Below are 18994 nucleotides of genomic sequence, written 5' to 3' on the forward strand. Positions count from 1 at the left end.
GCAGCTTAGCATGAACCCTAATTAACATACCATGGTCAGTTTGTCAGAGGCAGGTGAACCAGCACAACTCCATCTTGAATAGGAGCTGGGTAAAATGAGGCTGAAACCTACTGGGCTGCATTCCCAGACAGTTAAGTCACAGGATGAGAAAGGAAGTCAGCACAAGACACAGGTCATAAAGACTTTGCTGATAAAAGAAGTTGCAGTGAAGAAGCTGGCTAAATCCTACCAAAACCAAGATGGCCATGAGACTGACCTCTGGTTATCCTCACTACTACACTCCCATCAGCACCATGACAGTTTAAAAATGCCATGGCAATGTCAGGAAGTTACCCTATATGGTCTAAAAAGGGGAGGCATGAATAATCCACCCTTTGTTTAGCATAGCATCAAGAAATAACCATAAAAATGGGCAACCAGCAGCCCTCGGGGCTGCTCTGTCTATGGAGTAGCCATTCTTTTATTCCTTTACTTTCTTAATACACTTGCTTTCACTTTGCACTGTGGACTTGCCCTGAATTCTTTCTTATGCGAGATCCAAGAACCCTCTCTTGGGGTCTGGACTAGGACCCCTTCTCTGTAACAGGTTCACTGGGACTCTGTTCCTCGAGACTCTCCCAATATCTACTCACCTCATTATAAATGGTGTGGGGCGGGGAGATAGAACAGATAAAGTCTTGCAAATGTTCACTTGAGAAATTGGGTTTCATGTGGATTTTAATTTGTGTAATAATTTAACTTATATGAAGTATAAAATTTTTTATTATTGTCAGGCATTCTGCCATCTGTGTGATATGTACAATTTATTTTAATTAGCCATGAATGTGTAGAGGTATTACATAGTTCAACATTTCTTATTGTATATGTATTTCTTATTGTATATGTAGAAACAAAATAAACATGTGAGTTTGGGAGTATCTTATTATCAAAGATATATGTCATAATAATTATCTTTTCATTTTCTTTGTTAGGCACAAGGAATGATAAACTACTTAGTCATTTTTTAGGTTTACAAGAACTTAAGGGGAGTTAAGAAAGGAACCCTTACTCCTGAACTCTTAGCCTCATCTGTGCTGGACCATTCTAACTTTGTACCCTTTCATGAGATTGATATAATTTAGCAAATGTTCACTCTATTTGTAGATTCCATGTTCAGTGCTTGAGTGTTATGTATTATTCCTGCATTAACTAAGTTAGGAAGAATTATAATGAAAAGAGTTTAAGAATAAATTTGTTCCCCCAAGGTTGGGTGGCGGTGTCTTCCCATTTGTCTACCACAGAACTCACTTCCCCAGTTGGACCCGAATTCATCTCAAAATTCTAGTTGAATGTCTTCAGCAACAGCTGTCTTGGCGGTTTGTTTCTACTAACACTCATTGCTCAAGACAGCCAATAATTATATTATAAAATAACAACAGCAAAGAAAGAAGAGACAGAGAATTGGGAATTGTGAGCAGTGCCCACTCACCAGCTGTGTGAATTGTTGCTCCAGAGCTCGGTACTCCAGAGAGCTCTTGTTGAACAGGTCGTTGGAGAAGGCCATGTTAGCAACACGCAGACTGAAGAACACTACCAGCTCTCGGCCCTTGGGGGCAGTGGTCATAGAACTAGTGGTGATATACTGTAAAGCTGAGACAGGAGTGGTATCCTCCAAGAAATGATCCAGGACAGAAACATATTCGCTGAGTTCTGGTACCTCAGATGGGGCAGGAGTGTCAGACAGATCCATTTCATCTAGGTCTCTGACCATATCTTCGCCGCCTGCACTTGACCTACTGTCATCTGAAGATGCAGGTGGATGTGAAATTCCCAGAGCCAGTTGGCTGATTGCAGAATAATCACTGGTGGGGATGGTGAGCCCTGGTACTAGCACTGTCCAGTCAGTGGCCATTATATCTGTGGTGCCTTGATCAGTCAGAGAGAAGATGCTTGATGCCGTAAAGAAAGGTGGAGTTTCTGATAGGGAGGTAGAGGCCATAGCAGGTGGAGACCAAGAAGTGTCTGTGGAGGAAGTACAATTTCATTATTGAAATCAATTTCATTATGTCCAAGTATTCCCCAAAGAATAGAAGGTGAAAAAAAGAAAATCCAGAATTAAGCTTGAGAAAATACATAGCATTTGTGTAGATCATTTCAATAGTCATTATCTTTAAAGAAGAGAAATTGGAACAGAAAGGGCAGGCAGCACTATGTCCCAAACTAGGGAGACAAAGAGTGGATCCCTGTACCCATTTTATTCAGGCCCAATAGTTCTTGATATATGAGACTAAAAGAGCACCAGTTAACTAGAATTTCTGGAATTACTGCCTAGTCAGACATGATACACCTGGGAACCAAGGAGTACAAACTGACTAAGTCACCAATTGGTGCCAAACTGCAGCTGGCATTGGAACAGATTTAGATCCCTCATCCCCGTATATAACTCCCAGACAACTAGGTGTGTAGTTTTGGCCCGGAAATTTTATTCACTTTCCAATAATGCAAGTCTGCATTTTTTGCAACTGGATTTTTTTGGTTACAATAATTATGTTTTGGTATTTTTACCACTTAAAATTTAAATTATGCTTTTCCAAAACTGATTAATCTAATTGAATAGCTTGTCAATTTGCAAAATGATACTAGGAGTAAAAAGGTATTGGTGAACATATAATTTGAATGTTACATTGACCATACAACTTGCTATTTATTAATATTTAAAACCTCTCAATTAGCTGGGTGTAGTAGTACACGCCTGTAATTCCAGCTACTCAGGTGGCTGAGGCCCGAGAATCTCTTGAACTTGGGAGGCAGAGGTAGCAGTGAGCCAAGATCACGCCACTGCATTCCAGCCTGGGTGACAGAGTGAGACTCTGTCTCAAAATAATAAGAATAATAATAAAATAAACTATAAAACCTTTACCACAGTTACATTATTATACTCTGACAATTTCTACCACCATTTTGCATTGCTATCTTGGGTAAGTACACATTGAACTACCAAAGTCTACCCCTTTTTTGGTACAAAATGAAAATAAATATTTCTAAACTAAGAAAGTGGTGGAAACTTTCAGATAAACAGATTGTTGAATTATTAAAATATTGCAATAAAACTAAATCCAGAGCCACTGATGATATTTAAGGCATTAAGTGAACAAAACAGGGAGCTTTTTGTGATTTCTTCAGTGGCCTTTTGGCAAATATGCAGGAAAGCTCTGTTGAAATCCAAAAGCTAAGCATGATAAATGGACTGTCTGGATGCAGATATAATCTTTGGACTCTCAGTCAGCTAATTTACTACAGTGAAATTACCAAAACTGAAACTCCAAGTGATAAACAGCTCTGAAAGTTGGAATCATATTAGTTTTATTACTTTCTTAAAATAAAACCTGTCTGTTGGTGAGTTATGCCAGATTTCAGAGAAGCACCCTCTTTTCTCTTACCTGGGGAGGGTATCTGCATGTGTCTCCTCATAATTCACTCAATTGTGAGAAATAATGTTACCTAATATCTAAGATCTCTCTGGAGATACACTTAAGGTTTTATTAAAATCTCCATTGCTATGGGCTGAATGTTTGTGTTCATGCAAAACTTGTATGTTCAGGCTCTAATCCCCAATGTGATGATATTTGGACATGGGTCTCTGGGAGGTAATTAGGTCACGAGGGTGGAGTCCCCATGAATGGAATTAGCGGTCTTGTAAGAAGAGACTCAAGAGAGCTGATCTCGCTTTCTGCCATGTGAGAATATAGCAAGAAGGCAACAAACTCCAAACCAGGAGGAGAGCCCTTGTCAGGAATAAAATCTGCAAGCACCTTGATCTGGCATTTCTTGGTCATGAGAACCATGAGAAATAAATTTCTATTGTTTAAGACATCCAGTCTATGATATTTCATTATGGAAGTCTGAGTTGACTAAAATATCCACAAACAGATCTGGGATGATAAATTGAAAGGATTTCATTTGACTTTTTTTGTGCCATGGGAAATGCATTTGAATCTGTGTTCTTATGATGTGATCTCTGCTTCTGCAGGTGATAAGAGTTGGCAAGAAGCGCAATAATAGATGTCTTCATTTTGCTCTTTTGCCAGCATTTCATTACTCACACCTTTCTTACTACGTAGACTTTAACCTGTTTAAAATAGGCTTCTGCATTATGTCATCAATCAACAAAAATAAATTTCTGGCCATTTCCCTTTGTGACATCTTTTTTAATTTTATACTTTAAGTTCCAGGATACATGGGCAGAACATGTAGGTGTGTTACATAGGTATACACGTGCCATGGTGGTTTGCTGCACCCATCAACACATCATCTACATTGGGTATTTCTCCTAATGTTATCCCTCCTCTACCCCTCCCCTACCGTGCGACAGGTGTGTGATGTTCCCCTCCCCGTGTCCATGTGTTCTCATTGTTCAACTCCCACTTATGAGTGAGAACATGTGGTGTTTGGGTTGCTGTTCCTGTGTTAGTTTGCTGAGAATGATGGCTTCCAGCTTCATCTATGTCCCGGCAAAGGACATGAACTCATCCTTTTTTTCCCTTTTTATTATTTATTTATATTTTTATTATACTTTAAGTTCTGGGATACACGTGCAGAACATGCCGGTTTGTTACATAAGTATAACTGTGCCATGGTGGTTTGCCGCACCCATCAACCTGTCATCTACATTAGGTATTTCTCCTAATGCTATTCCTCCCCTAGTCCCCCACCGCATGACAGGCCCTGGTGTGTGATGTTCCCCTCCCTGCGTCCATGTGTTCTCATTGTTCATCTCCTATTTACGAGTGAGAACATGCGGTGTTTGGTTTTCTGTTCTTGTGTTAGTTTGCTGAGAATGATGGTTTCCAGCTTCATCCATGATCTTGCAAAGGACATGAACTCATCCTTTGTTATGGCTGCATAACAGCATGGTATATATGTGCTACATTTTCTTTATCCAGTCTATCATTGATGGGCATCAGAGTTGGTTCCAAGTCTTTGCTATTGTGAACATTGCCACAATAAATATACCTGTGCACATGTCTTTATAGTAGAATAATTTATAGTCCTTTGGGTATATACCCAGTAATGGGATTGCTGGGAAAAATGTTATTTCTGATTCTAGATCCTTGAGGAATTGCCAAACTGTCTTCCACAATGGTTGAACTAATTTACACTCCCACCAATAGTGTAAAAGTGTTCCTATTTCTCCACATCCTCTGCAGCATCTGTTGTTTCCTGACTTTTTAATGATCGTCATTCTAACTGGTGTGAGATGGTATCTCACTGTGGTTTTGATTTGCATTTCTCTAATAACCAGTGACGATGAGCTTTTTTTCGTATGTTTGTTGGCTGCATAAATGTCTCCTTTTCAGAAGTGTCTGTTCACATCCTTTGCCCACTTTTTGATGGGGTTGTTTGTTTTTTCCTTGTAAATTTGTTTAAGTTTCTTGTAGATTCTTGATATTAGTCCTTTGTCAGATGGATAGATTGCCAAAATTTTTTCCCAATCTGTAGGTTGCCTGTTGACTCTGATGATAGTTTCTTTTGCTGTGCAGAAGCTCCTTAGTTTAATTGGATCCCATTTGTCAATTTTGGCTTTTGTTGCGATTGCTTGTGGTGATTTAGTCATGAAGTCTTTGCCCATGCCTATGTCCTGAATGGTATTGCCTAGGTTTTCTTCTAGGGTTTTTATGGTTTTAGTTCTTATATTTACATCTGTAATCCATTGTGAGTTAATTTTTGTATAAGGTATAAAAAGGGGTCCAGTTTCAGTCTTCTGCATATGGCTACCCAGTTTTCCCAACAGCATTTATTAAATAGGGAATCATTTCCCCATTGCTTGCTTTTGTCAAGTTTGTCAAAGATCAGATGATTGTAGATGTGTGGCATTATTTCTGAGGCCTCTGTTCTGTTTCATTGGTCTATATATCTGTTTTGGTACCAGTGCCATCCTGTTTTTGTTACTGTAGGCTTGTAGTATAGTTTGAAGTCAGGTAGCATGATGCTTCCAGCTTTGTTCTTTTTACTTAGGATTATCTTGGCCATACAGGCTCTTTTTTGGTTCCATATGAAATTTAAAGTGTTTTTTTCTACTTCTGTGAAGAAAGTCAATAGTAGCTTTATGGAGATAGCATTTAATCTATAAATTACTTTGGGCAGTATGGCCATTTTCAAGACCTTGATTCTTCCTATCCATGAGAATGGAATATTTTTCCGTTTGTTTGTATCCTCTCTTATTTCCTTGAGCAGTGGTTTATAGTTCACCTTGAAGAGGTCCTCCACATCCTTTGTAAATTGTATTCCTAGGTATTTTATTCTCTTTGTAGCAGTTGTGAATGGGAGTTCACTCATGCTTTGGCTCTCTGTTTGTCTATTATTGGTGTATAGAAATGCTTGTGATTTTTGCACATTGATTTTGTATCCTGAGACTTATCAGCTTAAGGAGATTTTGGGCTGGGACAATGGGGTTTTCTAAATATATAATTATGTCATCTGCAAACAGAGACAATTTGACTTCCTCTCTTCCTATTTGAAAACACTTTATTTTTTTTCTCTTGCCTGATTGCCCTGGCTAGAACTTCCAACACTGTGTTGAATAGGAATGGTGAGAGAAGGCATCCTTATCTTGTGCCCATTTTCAAAGGGAATGCTTCCATCTTTGGCCATTCAGTATGATATTGGCTGTGGGTTTGTCATTAATAGCTCTTATTATTTTGAGATAGGTTCCATTAATACCTAGTTTATTGAGAGTTTTTAGCATGAAGGGCTGTTGAATTTTATCAAAGGCATTTTCTGCATCTATTGAGATAATCGTGTAGCTTTTGTCATTGGTTCTGTTCATGTGATGGAATATGTTTATTGATTTGCATATGTTGAACCAGCCTTGCATCCCAGGGATGAAGCTGACTTGATTGTGGTGGATGAGCTTTTTGATGGGCTGCTGGATTCAGTTTGCCAGTATTTTACTGAGGATTTTTGCATCAATGTTCATCAGGGATATTGGCTTGAAATTTTTTTTGTTGTGTCTCTGCCAGGTTTTGATATCAGGATGATGCTAGCCTCATAAAACGAATTAGGGAGGATTCCCTCTTTTTCTATTGATTGGAATAGTTTCAGAAGGAATTGTACCAGCTCCTCTTTGTACCTGTGGTAGAATTTGATTGAGAATCCATCTGGTCCTGGGCTTTTTTCGTTGGTAGGCCATTAATTACTGCCTCAATTTCAGAACTTGTTATTGGTCTATTCAAGGATTCAACCTCTTTCTGGTTTAGTCTTGGGAGGGTGTATGTGTCCAGGAATTTATCCATTTTGTCTAGATTTTCTACTTTATTTGCGTAGAGGTGTTTATAGTATGCTCTGATCGTAGTTTGTATTTCTGTGCGAACAGTGATGATATCCCCTTTAGCATTTTTTACTGTGTCTATTTGATTCTTTTCTCTTTCTTCTTTAGTAGTCTGGTTAGCGGTCTAGTTTGTTAATCTTTTCAAAAAACCAGCTCCTGTATTCATTGATTTTTTGAAGTGTTTTTCATGTCTCTATCTTCTTCACTTCTGCTCTGATTTTAGTTATTTCTTGTTTTCTGCTAGCTTTTGAGTTTGTTTGCTCTTGCTTCTCTAATTCTTGTAATTGTGATGTTAGGGTGTCAATTTTAGATCTTTCCCACTTTCTTTGGTGGGCATTTAGTGGTATAATTTCCCTGGAAACACTGCTTTACCTGCATCCCAGAGATTCTGGTACATTGTGTCTTCGTTCTCATTGGTTTCCAAGAACTTATTTATTTCTGCCTTAATGTTGTTATTTATCCAGTAGTCATTCAAGGAGCAGGTTGTACAGTTTCCATGTAGTTGTATCGTTTTGAGTGAGTTTCTTTTTTTTCTTTTTTGAGATGGAGTCTTGCTCTGTCACCCAAGCTGGAGTGCAGTGGCATGATCTCGGCTCACTGCAACCTCCGCCTCCCAGGTTCAAGCAATTCTCCTGCCTCAGCCTCCTGAGTAGCTGAGATTACAGGAGCTGGCCACCAAGCCTGGCAAATTTTTGTATTTTTAGTAGAGATGGGGTTTCACCATCTTGGCCAGGCTGGTCTTGAACTTCTGACTTTGTGATCCACTTGCCTCGGCTTCCCAAAGTGCCAGGATTACAGGCATGAGCCACTGCGCCCAGCCGTTGAGTGAGTTTCTTAATCCTGAGTTCTAAGTTGATTGCATTGTGGTCTGAGAGGCTGTTTGTTATGATTTCTGTTTTTTCGCATTTGCTGAGGAGTGTTTTATTTCCAATTATGTGGTCAGTTTTAGAATAAGTGCTATGTGGTGCTGATAAGAATGTATATTCTGTTGATTTGGGGTGGAGGGTTTTGTAGATGTCTATTAGGTCCGCTTGACCCAGAGCTGAGTTCAAGTCCTGAATATCCTTGTTAATTTTGTCTTGTTGATCTGTCTAATATTGACAGTGGGGTGTTAAAGTGTCCCATTGGAATGGCGGGTCTAAGTCTCTTTGTAGGTCCCTAAGAAACTGCTCTATAAATCTGGTTGCTACTGTAGTATTGGGTGCATACATATTTAGGATAGTTAGCTCTTCTTATTGCATTGATCCCTTTACCATTATGTAATGCCCTTCTTTGTATTTTGATATTTGTTGGTTTAAACTCTGTTTTATCAGAGACTAGAATTGCAACCTCTGCTTTTTTTTTTTTGTTTTCCATTTGCTTGGTAAATATTCCCCTATCCCTTTATTTTGAGCCTATGTGTGTCTTTGCATGTGAAATGGGTCTCCTGAATACAGCACACCAATGGGTCTTGAATATTTGTCCAATATGTCAGTCTCTGTCTTTTAATTGGGGCATTTAGCCTGTTTACATTTAAGGTTAATATTGGTATGTGTGAATTTGATCCTGTCATTATGATGTTAGATTGCTATTTTGCCCATTAGTTGATGCAGTTTCTTCATAGTGTCCATGGTCTTTACAATTTGGTATGTTTTTGCAGTGGCTGATACCAGTTGCTCCTTTTCATACTTAGTGCTTTCTTCAGGAGCTTTTGTGAGGAGGCCTGGTGGTGACAAAAGCTCTCAATATTTGCTTGTCTGTAAAGGATTTTATTTCTCCTTCACTTATGAAGCTTAGTTTGGCTGGATATGAAATTCTGGGTTGAAAATTCTTTTAAGAATGTTGAATATTGGTCTCCACTCTCTTCTGGTTTGTAGGGTTTCTGCAGAGAGACCTGCTGTTAATCTGATGGGCTTCCCTTTGTGGGTAACCCGACCTTTCTCTCTGGCTGCCCTTAACATTTTCCCCTTCATTTCAACTTTGGTGAATCTGATGATTACGTGTCTTGGGGTTGCTTTTCTTGAGGAGTATCTTTGTGGTGTTCTCTATATTTCCTGAATTTGAATGTTGACCTGTCTTGCTAGGTTGGGGAAGTTCTCCTGGATAATATCCTGAAGAGCATTTTCCAACTTGGTTCCATTCTCCCCCTGTGTCACTTCCAGGTACACCAATCAAATGTAGGTTTGGTCATTTCACACAGTCCCATATTTCTTGGAGGCTTTGTTCATTCCTTTTCACTCTTTTTTCTCTAATCTTTTATTCATTGAGTTGATCTTCAGTCTCTGACATCCTTTCTTCCGCTTGATTGATTCGCCCATTGATATTGTGTATGCCTCACGAAGTTCTCGTGCTGTTTTTTCCGGCTCCATCAGGTCATTTATGTTCTTCTCTACACTGGTTATTCCAGTTAGCAATTCCTCTAACCTTTTTTCAAGGTTCTTAGCTTCCTTGCATTGGGCTAGAACATGCTCCTTTAGCTCGGAGGAGTTTGTTATTATCCACCTTCTGAAGCCTTCTTGTGTGAATTTGTCAAACTCATTCTCTGTCCAGCTTTGTTTTCTTGGTGATGACAAGTTGTGATCCTTTGGAAGAGAATAGGCGTTCTGATTTTTGGAATTTTCAGCCTTTTTGCACTGGTTTTTCCTCATCTTTGTGGATTTATCTACCTTTGGTCTTTGATGTTGTGACATTCACATGGGGTTTTTGTGTGGATGTCCTTTTTGTTGTTGTTGATGCTATTCCTTTCTGTTTGTTAGTTTTCCTTTTAACAGGCCTCTCTGCTGCAGGTCTGCTGGAGTTTGCTGGAGGTCCACTGCAGACCCTGATTGCTTGGGTATCACCAGTGGAGGCTCCAGAACAGCAAAGATTGCTGCCTATTTCTTCCTCTGGAAGCTCCATCCCAGAGAGGCACACACCAAATGCCAGCCAGAGCTCTCCTGTATGAGGTGTCTGTCGACCCCTGCTGGGAGGTGTCTCCCAGTCAGGAGGCATGGGGTTCAGGGACCCACTTGAGGAAGGCAGTCTGTCCCTTATCAGAGCTCGAGCGCTGTGCTGGGAGATCCGCTGCTCTCTTCAGAGCCAGCAGGCAGAAACATTTAAGTCTGCTGAAGCTGCATCCACAGCCGCCCCTTCCCCCAGGTGCTCTGTCCTAGGGAGATATGAGTTTGATCTATAAGCCCCTGACTGGGGCTGCTGCCTTACTTTCAGAGCGGCCCTGCCCAGAGAGGAGGAATCTAGAGAGGCAATCTGGCTACAGCAGCTTTGCCAAGCTGCAGTGTGCTCCACCCATTTTGAACTTCTTTGTGGCTTCCGCTGTGAGGGGAAAACTGCCTACTCATGCCTAAGTAATGGTGGACACCCTTCCCCCAACCAAGCTCAAGTATCCCAGTTCAACTTCAGACTGCTGTGCTGGCAGTGAGGATTTCAAGCCAGTGGATCTTAGCTTGCTGGGCTCCATGGGGGGTTGGATCTGTTGAGATAGACCACTTGGTTCCCTGGCTTCAGCCTCTTTTCTAGGGGAGTGAACAGTTCTGTCTCGCTGGTGTTTCAGGCACCACTTTGGTATGAAAAACAAACTCTTGCAGCTAGCTCAAGAGTTACTTGGGCAGTCACTGCCCAAATGACTGCCAGTTTTGTGCTTGAAATCCAGGGCCCTGGTGGTGTAGGCACCTGAGGAAATCTCCTGGTCTGTGGGTTGTGAAGACCATGGGAAAAGCATAGTATCTGGGCTGGAATGCACCGTTCCTCATGGCACAGTCCCTCATGGCTTCCCTTTGCTAGAGGTGGTAGTTGCCCAACATCTTATGCTTCCTGGGTGAGGTGATGCCCCACCCCACCCTGCTTCAACTCACCCTCCGTGGGCTGCACCCACTGTCTAACCAGTCCCAATGAGATGAGCTGGGTACCTCAGTTGGAAATTCAGAAATCACCTGCCTTCTGTGTTGATCTTGCTGGGAGCTTCAGACTGGAGCTGTTCCTATTCGGCTATCTTGCCAGCCGAAAAAGAGATGTTTTTTGTGACATTTTAATATTACTCCCTCACATTCACAATAAGCCTAACCAAGTTATTTCATTAATGGAACAATTTGCTATTTAATTATAGGGTCGCTTGATAAAATACAGGATGCTCATCGGAACATACTTTTACTAAAAATTATTATTTTTTATCTGAAACTTAAATTTAACTGGACATCTTGTATTTTTCTTTGCTGAGTCCAGCAACCCTATTTAAATGTGATTTTAAAAGACGTCCTACTCTCTTTTGTTTTGAGATTGAAGCTACTAAGGTTATAGTCAATTCCTTTGGAAAAAATATTATCCAAACTTTATCACTATTTGTAAGTGTATTTTAAATAATCATGTTTTCATCTAATTCATATGAAAAAATTAGACATAGTAGTGACACAGACCATTCTAACACTGTATTTTTGCACTACAATAGGAAAGTCAAACACTAAAAGCCAAGGCCATTCATTTCACTCTGAACTACGCAAAATGAAAAGATTTAAAATAACTGTTATGCTAGAGTGTGTGTGTGGGTCTATGAAGGTATGGAGTGTGTTTACGTGTATGTATATGTGGCAGTCCATTATTTCTAAGTCCAGCTGCCAAATGTAGAGTACATAGCTATTGTGGTCACTTTCTAGGTTGGAGGTCTGTCCAAAAGCAAGGCCACAAATGATATGGTCCAACCCAGAGTAGATGAACTCAGGTCCATCTGAAGCCCAAAGCGAGGTAAGTGGGTGGGAGATGCCAGAAGCCCCATTGGTAGCCAGAAGAAGACAAAGCAGAAGATGAACAGTGTGTGAGGAACAAGTACAGATGAAAGACCATTTTATTATTTATTTATTTATTATTATTATTATTATTATACTTCAGGTTTTATGGTACATGTGCGCAATGTGCAGGTAAGTTACATATGTATACATGTGCCATGCTGGTGCGCTGCACCCACTAACTCGTCATCTAGCATTAGGTATATCTCCCAGTGCTATCCCTCCCCCCTCCCCCCACCCCACAACAGTCCCCGAAGTGTGATGTTCCCCTTCCTGTGTCCATGTGTTCTCATTGTTCAATTCCCACCTATGAGTGAGAACATGCGGTGTTTGGTTTTTTGTTCTTGCGATAGTTTACTGAGAATGATGATTTCCAATTTCATCCATGTCCCTGCAAAGGACATGAACTCATCATTTTTGATGGCTGCATAGTATTCCATGGTGTATATGTGCCACATTTTCTTAATCCAGTCTATCATTTTTGAACATTTGGGTTGGTTCCAAGTCTTTGCTATTGTGAATAATGCGGCAATAAACATACGTGTGCATGTGTCTTTATAGCAGCATGATTTATAGTCCTTTGGGTATATATCCAGTAATGGGATGGCTGGGTCAAATGGAATTTCTAGTTCTAGATCCCTGAGGAACCGCCACACTGACTTCCACAAGGGCTGAACTAGTTTACAGTCCCACCAACAGTGTAAAAGTGTTCCTATTTCTCCACATCCTCTCCAGCACCTGTTGTTTCCTGACTTTTTAATGATTGCCATTCTAACTGGTGTGAGATGGTATCTCATTGTGGTTTTGATTTGCATTTCTCTGATGGCCAGTGATGGTGAGCATTTTTTCATGTGTTTTTTGGCTGCATAAATGTCTTCTTTTGAGAAGTGTCTGTTCATGTCCTTTGCCCACTTTTTGATGGGGTTGTTTGTTTTTTTCTTGTAAATTTGTTGGAGTTCACTGTAGATTCTGGATATTAGCTCTTTGTCAGATGAGTAGGTCGCGAAAATTTTCTCCCATTTTGTAGGTTGCCTGTTCACTCTGATGGTAGTTTCTTTTGCTGTGCAGAAGCTCTTTAGTTTAATTAGATCCCATTTGTCAATTTTGGCTTTTGTGGCCATTGCTTTTGGTGTTTTAGACATGAAGTCCTTGTCCATGAGAAAGGCCATTTTAAATGCTACTAGAAAGGGTCACATATATATGCTGAATCATAAGCATCAAGTGGTTGCTTATTCATGTCAAAAACTCTCAAAAGAAGAGATTCCATCCAACTCCTTTATATCTTTAAGGGGCATGACCAGTAAATTCTTAATTTTATATCAAACAAATCCATTCTTATTTATAATAACAAGAAAGTTATTATCTTCCTTTTTGGAATATTATAGAGATAGAAAATGTTAATTATCCACTCATTCAACAAATAGACATTGATAGCCTAGTATGTGCCAGGCATTATTCCAGGTGCTAAAATATATAAGTGAGCAAAGATAAAATTTCTGGCCCCAAAGAGCTTACTGTCTAGTGGAGGAAGACAAAAAACAAAACAAAAACCAAAACAATACCAAGAAAAATACATAGTATGCCAGGTGGTGATAAGTGCTATGGAAATAAAATGAAGCAGAAAAAGGGATGGAAGTACAGGGTTTCCAATTTTATACAGTTGTCATTGAGAATATAATATTTGAGAATAGACCTGAAGGAGATAAGTTAGCCATGCAGCAAATGCAAATGAGAAGGCCAAAAGAAGAAGAATGCCTGTCATGCTCAGGGAGCAGCTAGCTGGGAGAACAGCATGGCCACAATGGAATTCTACACTATCAATCAAGCATCAGGGTGGCTGAAGACATTTTCAAGCACAGTCTTAAAATTTTTTCCCAGGCACCTTTTCTTAGCGTGTGTTTACCTAAAATGAGGTAGTAAACCAAGAAAAAGAAAGAAATGGGATACTGAAAAAAGTTCAGGGAAAGGGAAATCTCCAGGAAGATGGTAAAGGGGACTTTCAAATACACAGTTACCCAGGTGTAAAAGGCAACCAGTTAAAAACTGGATTCATCTCAAGAGACAGGTACATTGAATGCATCTTTCACCAAGCCTTCTGCAATTGTACCAATTTTTAAAAGATTTCTTTGCCATTTTTTTTTTTGAGACAGGTTCTTACTTTGTCACCCAGGCTGGAGTGCAGTGGCATGATCACGGCTCACTGCAGACTTAAACTCCCTGTCTCAAGCAATCCTTCCACCTCATTCTCTTGAGTAGCTGGGACCATGCGCATGCACCACCACACCCAGCAATTAAAAAAAAAATTTTTTTTATGTAGAAATGGGGGTCTCTCGATGTTACCCAGGCTGGTCTCAAACTCCGGGGCTCAAATGATCCTCCTGCCTCAGCCTCCCAAAGTGTTGGGAGGCATGACCCATCATGCCCAGCAACAATTTATTTTCCAGCTTTATTAAGGCATAATTGACAAATAAAAGGTGTGTACCAAATTTCTTAACCTGACAAAACTACTGGATGAAATGTTCCACAGAACAGGAGAATAAACCCAGAGGGAGAAGGGAGAGTCTCTTAAGAGCCGAGCTCCTGGCCGAATAAAAAACCTCTTCCTTCTTTAATCTGGTGTCTGAGGAGTTTTGTCTGCGACTCGCCCTGCTACGTGTACCAAATTTCTTAACCTGACAAAACTACTGGATGAAATGTTCCACAGAACAGGAGAATAAACCCAGAGGGAGAAGGGATCAAGGAATCCAAACTGGGAGAAAGGCCAAGGAAAATCCAAGATAGCAAAACAGGTAGCAAAGGGAAGACCCAGAAGACAGCGGTCCAAAAGTCCTAGAGAGTAGCTGTCCAGAGAGAAAGAGGTGGTATATTACAATTGCAATGGAAAGTTTGAGAAGAATTAGTAATAAGTACAAAGAAAACTAAGTGAATAATAGTAATAAATCGGCCTGGTGCAGTGGCTCACGCCTGTAACCCCAGCACTATGGGAGGCTGAGGCAGGTGGATCATCTGAATTCAGGAGTTTGAGACCAGCCTGGCCAACATGGTGAAACCCCAGCTCTACTAAAAATACAAAAATTAGCCAGGTGTGGTGGCACGTGCCTGTAGTCCCAGCTACTTGGGAGGCTGAGGCAGGAGAATCACTTGAACCTGGGAGGCGGAGGCTGCAGTGAGCCAAGATTGCCCCACTGTACTCCAGCCTAGGCTACAGAGTGACTGTCTCCAGGAAAAAAAATCAAAGAAAACATGAACTCCAGGAAAACAGAAAGGAAACACAGCAGACTGATCAGCTGAGAATATTTACTATAAATGCTGAATACTCATTTAATAATATAATATCACTATATTGGGAAGGTTGAAGAGAGAAAGAGGGGATGGTATTGCAAGAAACTTAAATCTTTACCTACAATAATGGAACGTCAATAAATGATGTATGAAATGATGACTCAAAAATGCATATTATTTAAAAATATGGGGAAAAATAAATGTCAGACAAAACAGCTGAGTTAAAAGGGACTGAGTTAAAAGGCACTGTTTTTGGTGAGTGTTACTGCACAGTAAAGAGGTGTGAGATAGTAAAATGCTGTATTTGTCATGATTTTTAAATATGATTTGACTTTAAAAAATTAAACTTTTTGTTTTGAGATAATTGTAGATTCAAACGCAGTTATAAGAAATAATACAGAGTAACATTTGTGAAAATTGCAGAGTTAGATGCTCCAAAAGTCTGTCCTTTCAATAAAAAGCTGGTGAAAAGTGTCAGAATTGACTTTTTCAGAATTCTGGAAACTAAACAAAAGCTTGCAGCAAACAAGGGAATGCTTAATTAAGAACAACAGTTGAATCTCAGTAAGAGCAGTGAACTTTGTGGCATTTTTAACTTACCCTGTTCTTATCCCCCACTCCCCAGCTCAGTGGTAGCCTTGAAAATAACGGCCCTCATTTCCAGTAGCAGTACTCCAGGGAGCAGAATGGACCTCACTGACAAAGAGTTTTAATTATTTGTTTCAACCTGACTCCCTGGAATACCAATTCAAAAGGCTGGCCTTTATCTTTCCTAACTAGGAACTCTCCTGATGCTAAAATGGTTACCTGGGGAAAGTTTGTCAAAAACACCCAGGCAAATGCACTAATTGCTACTGTGTGAGGCAATGGATAACAGCTGGGCACACAACAGACTAAGTAAAAACTTGGGAGGAAAGGCTGGGGAATGAGATGCTTTGGGGAAAAAGCACTTTCAAAAGCTCTGACATATTTTGGGGAATCTAGAAAGCCACTTTAAATGCCCAGGGCTGTATGCATGCTTAGTAAGGACCTAAGAATGCATATAGTTCTGGGCATTAAACTCTCATCTCTGTCTGACCTTCAGAGTTCTGCAAAAGCACGAAGAGAAGGCTAATGGGGAAGTGGCTGCTTTCTGGTTATGGGGTTTCTTTTGGAGATGATGAAAGATTTCTGGAATTAGACAGTGCATAACATTGTAAACATACTAGAACCACTGAATTGTCTACATACGATTAAAATGGTGAATTTTATGTTATGTGAATTTTATCTCCATAAAGAAAAAATAGGCTGGGCACAGTGGCTCACGCCTGTAATCTCAGCACTTTGGGAGGCAGAGGCAGGCAGATCTTGAGGTCAGGAGTTCAAGACCAGCCTGGCTAACATGATGAAACCCCGTCTCTACTAAAAATACAAAGATTAGCCAGGTGTGGTGGTGGGCGCCTGTAATCCCAGCTACTCGGGAGGCTGAGGCATGAGAATTGCTTGAACCCAGGAGGCAGATGTTGCACTGAGCTGAGATGGCGCCACTGCACTCCAGTCTGGGTGACAGAGTGAGACTAGTCTCAAAAAAAAAAAAAAAAAGAAAAAAATGAAAAAATAATATAGAGAGAATTTGCATACTCATTACCCCTAATAACATCCTGCAAAATTATAGCATAATATCAAACAATGTTGACATTGATAATCTAGAGACAATTCCCATCATCACAAGGATTCCCTCATGTTGCCCTTTTACAATCACCTCCACTCTCCCACCCACACCCTTCTTAACATCTGTCAACCACTAATGTGTTTTTTATTTCTATAATTTTGTCATTTCAAGGATGTTATATAAATGGAAAAATACAGTATGTAACTTTTTGGGATTGGCTTTTCTTAGTATAACTCTGGAGATTCATCCAAATTGTGTGTATCAATAATTTGTTCCTTTTTATTGCTGAGTAGTATCACATTATATAGATGTACCACAAATGGTTTAACCATTTACTCTTGAAGGACATCTGGGTTGTTTCTAGTTTTGGGTTATTATACATAAAGCTGCTATAAATATGCATGCACAGGTTTTTATGTGAGCATGTTTTCTTTCTCTATAATAAATGCTCAAGAGTGAAATAGCTTGCATGGTAGCTGTATGTTAAATTTCTGGAGAAATTGTCAAGCTATTTTACAGAGAGGCTGTACTGTTTTACATTTCCACCACCAGCAATGTATAAGTGATACAGATCCAAATGCATTTTCCAGCATTTGTTGTTGCTTTTTTTTTTTTTAAATTTAGCTATTCTGATTAGTGTTAATGATATCTCATCGCGGTTTTAATTTGGACTTCCCTAATAAATAAAAATCTGAACATCTTTTCATGTGCTTATATACCATCTGTATATGAGGTAAAACGTCCCTCCATGTTTAGTAAAATGTCCATTCTTATCTTTTGCTCATTTTCTACTGGAATTTCTAATTGCTATGATAATTGTTTATATTTTCTATATACTTGTTCTTTTTTTTTTTTTTTTTTTGAGACGGAGTCTCGCTCTGTCGCTCAGGCTGGAGCGATCTCGGCTCACTGCGAGCTCCGCCTCTGGGTTCACGCCATTCTCCTGCCTCAGCCTCCGGAGTAGCCGGGACTACAGGCGCCGGCCATCACGCCCCGCTAATTTTTTGTATTTTTAGTAGAGACAGGGTTTCACCATGTTAGCCAGGATGGTCTCGATCTCCTGACCTTGTGATCTGCCCGCCTCGGCCTCCCAAAGCGCTAGGATTACAGGCGTGAGCCACCACGCCCAGCCACATACTTGTTCTTTACCAGATATATGTTTGCAAAGATTTTCGCCAGTCTGTATCTTTTCTTCTCATCCTCCTAACAGTGTCCTCTGCAGAGCCATTATTTATTCAAGTACTTTGTTCCGTCTAGGATATACGAGACAAAAATAAAACTCAGGAAACTCACTATCATGTCATATTTTAGGCCCTAAGGTTCCTAGTTAGTCCATCTTCTTCTCTTTACCTTTCAGAGCCTTCTCATATTTGTTTTGTATATCATATCAGGGTATTTAGATACACTTAGGAGGAAAAGTACATTCATTTCATCTTCCTGGGGGTGGAAATCTACTTGAATTTTTAAATGATGTCCTTATTTTATTTATTAAAAAACACTCTGGGGACTGTTGTGGGGTGGGGTGAGGGGGGAGGGATAGCATTGAGAGATATACCTAATGCTAGATGACAAGTTAGTGGGTGCAGCGCACCAGCATGGCACATGTATACATATGTAACTAACCTGCACATTGCGCACATGTACCCTAAAACCTAAAGTATAATAATAATAAAAAAAATTTACTACTGAAAAAAAATTATTAAAAATATAGACTAAAAATGTACTGTTATTTGAATGTCCCCTCTAAGACTCATGTTGAAATTTAATTATTATTGTGGCAGTATTTAGAGGTGATTAGGCCATGAGGACTCCGCTGTCATGAATGAATTAATGCTATGATCATGCAATTGGGTTGTTATAAAAGCCAGTTTGACCCTCTCGCTTTCTTGCTCTCACCCTCTCCTGCTCTTCTGCCTTCCATCATGAAATTATGCAGCCCAAAGGCCCTCACCAGATGCAGGACCCTCGACCTTGAACTTTCCAGCCTCCAGAACCATAAGC

General features: G+C 40.0%; 1 protein-coding gene across 2 annotated transcripts in view; it reads right to left on the bottom strand.

The window, feature by feature from the left end:
* Positions 1–18994, bottom strand: part of IMPG1 (interphotoreceptor matrix proteoglycan 1) — a 156313-nt gene that overhangs the window by 29446 nt on the left and 107873 nt on the right. For both annotated transcript variants that reach the window (XM_054493164.2, XM_054493163.2), the window contains one exon: positions 1469–2001. In XM_054493164.2, the coding sequence (XP_054349139.2) occupies positions 1469–2001 (533 nt within the window). The remainder of the gene's footprint in view (positions 1–1468; positions 2002–18994) is intronic.

Source organism: Pongo pygmaeus, chromosome 5, assembly GCF_028885625.2.
Source record: "Pongo pygmaeus isolate AG05252 chromosome 5, NHGRI_mPonPyg2-v2.0_pri, whole genome shotgun sequence".
In the NCBI taxonomy this organism is placed as follows: domain Eukaryota; kingdom Metazoa; phylum Chordata; class Mammalia; order Primates; family Hominidae; genus Pongo; species Pongo pygmaeus.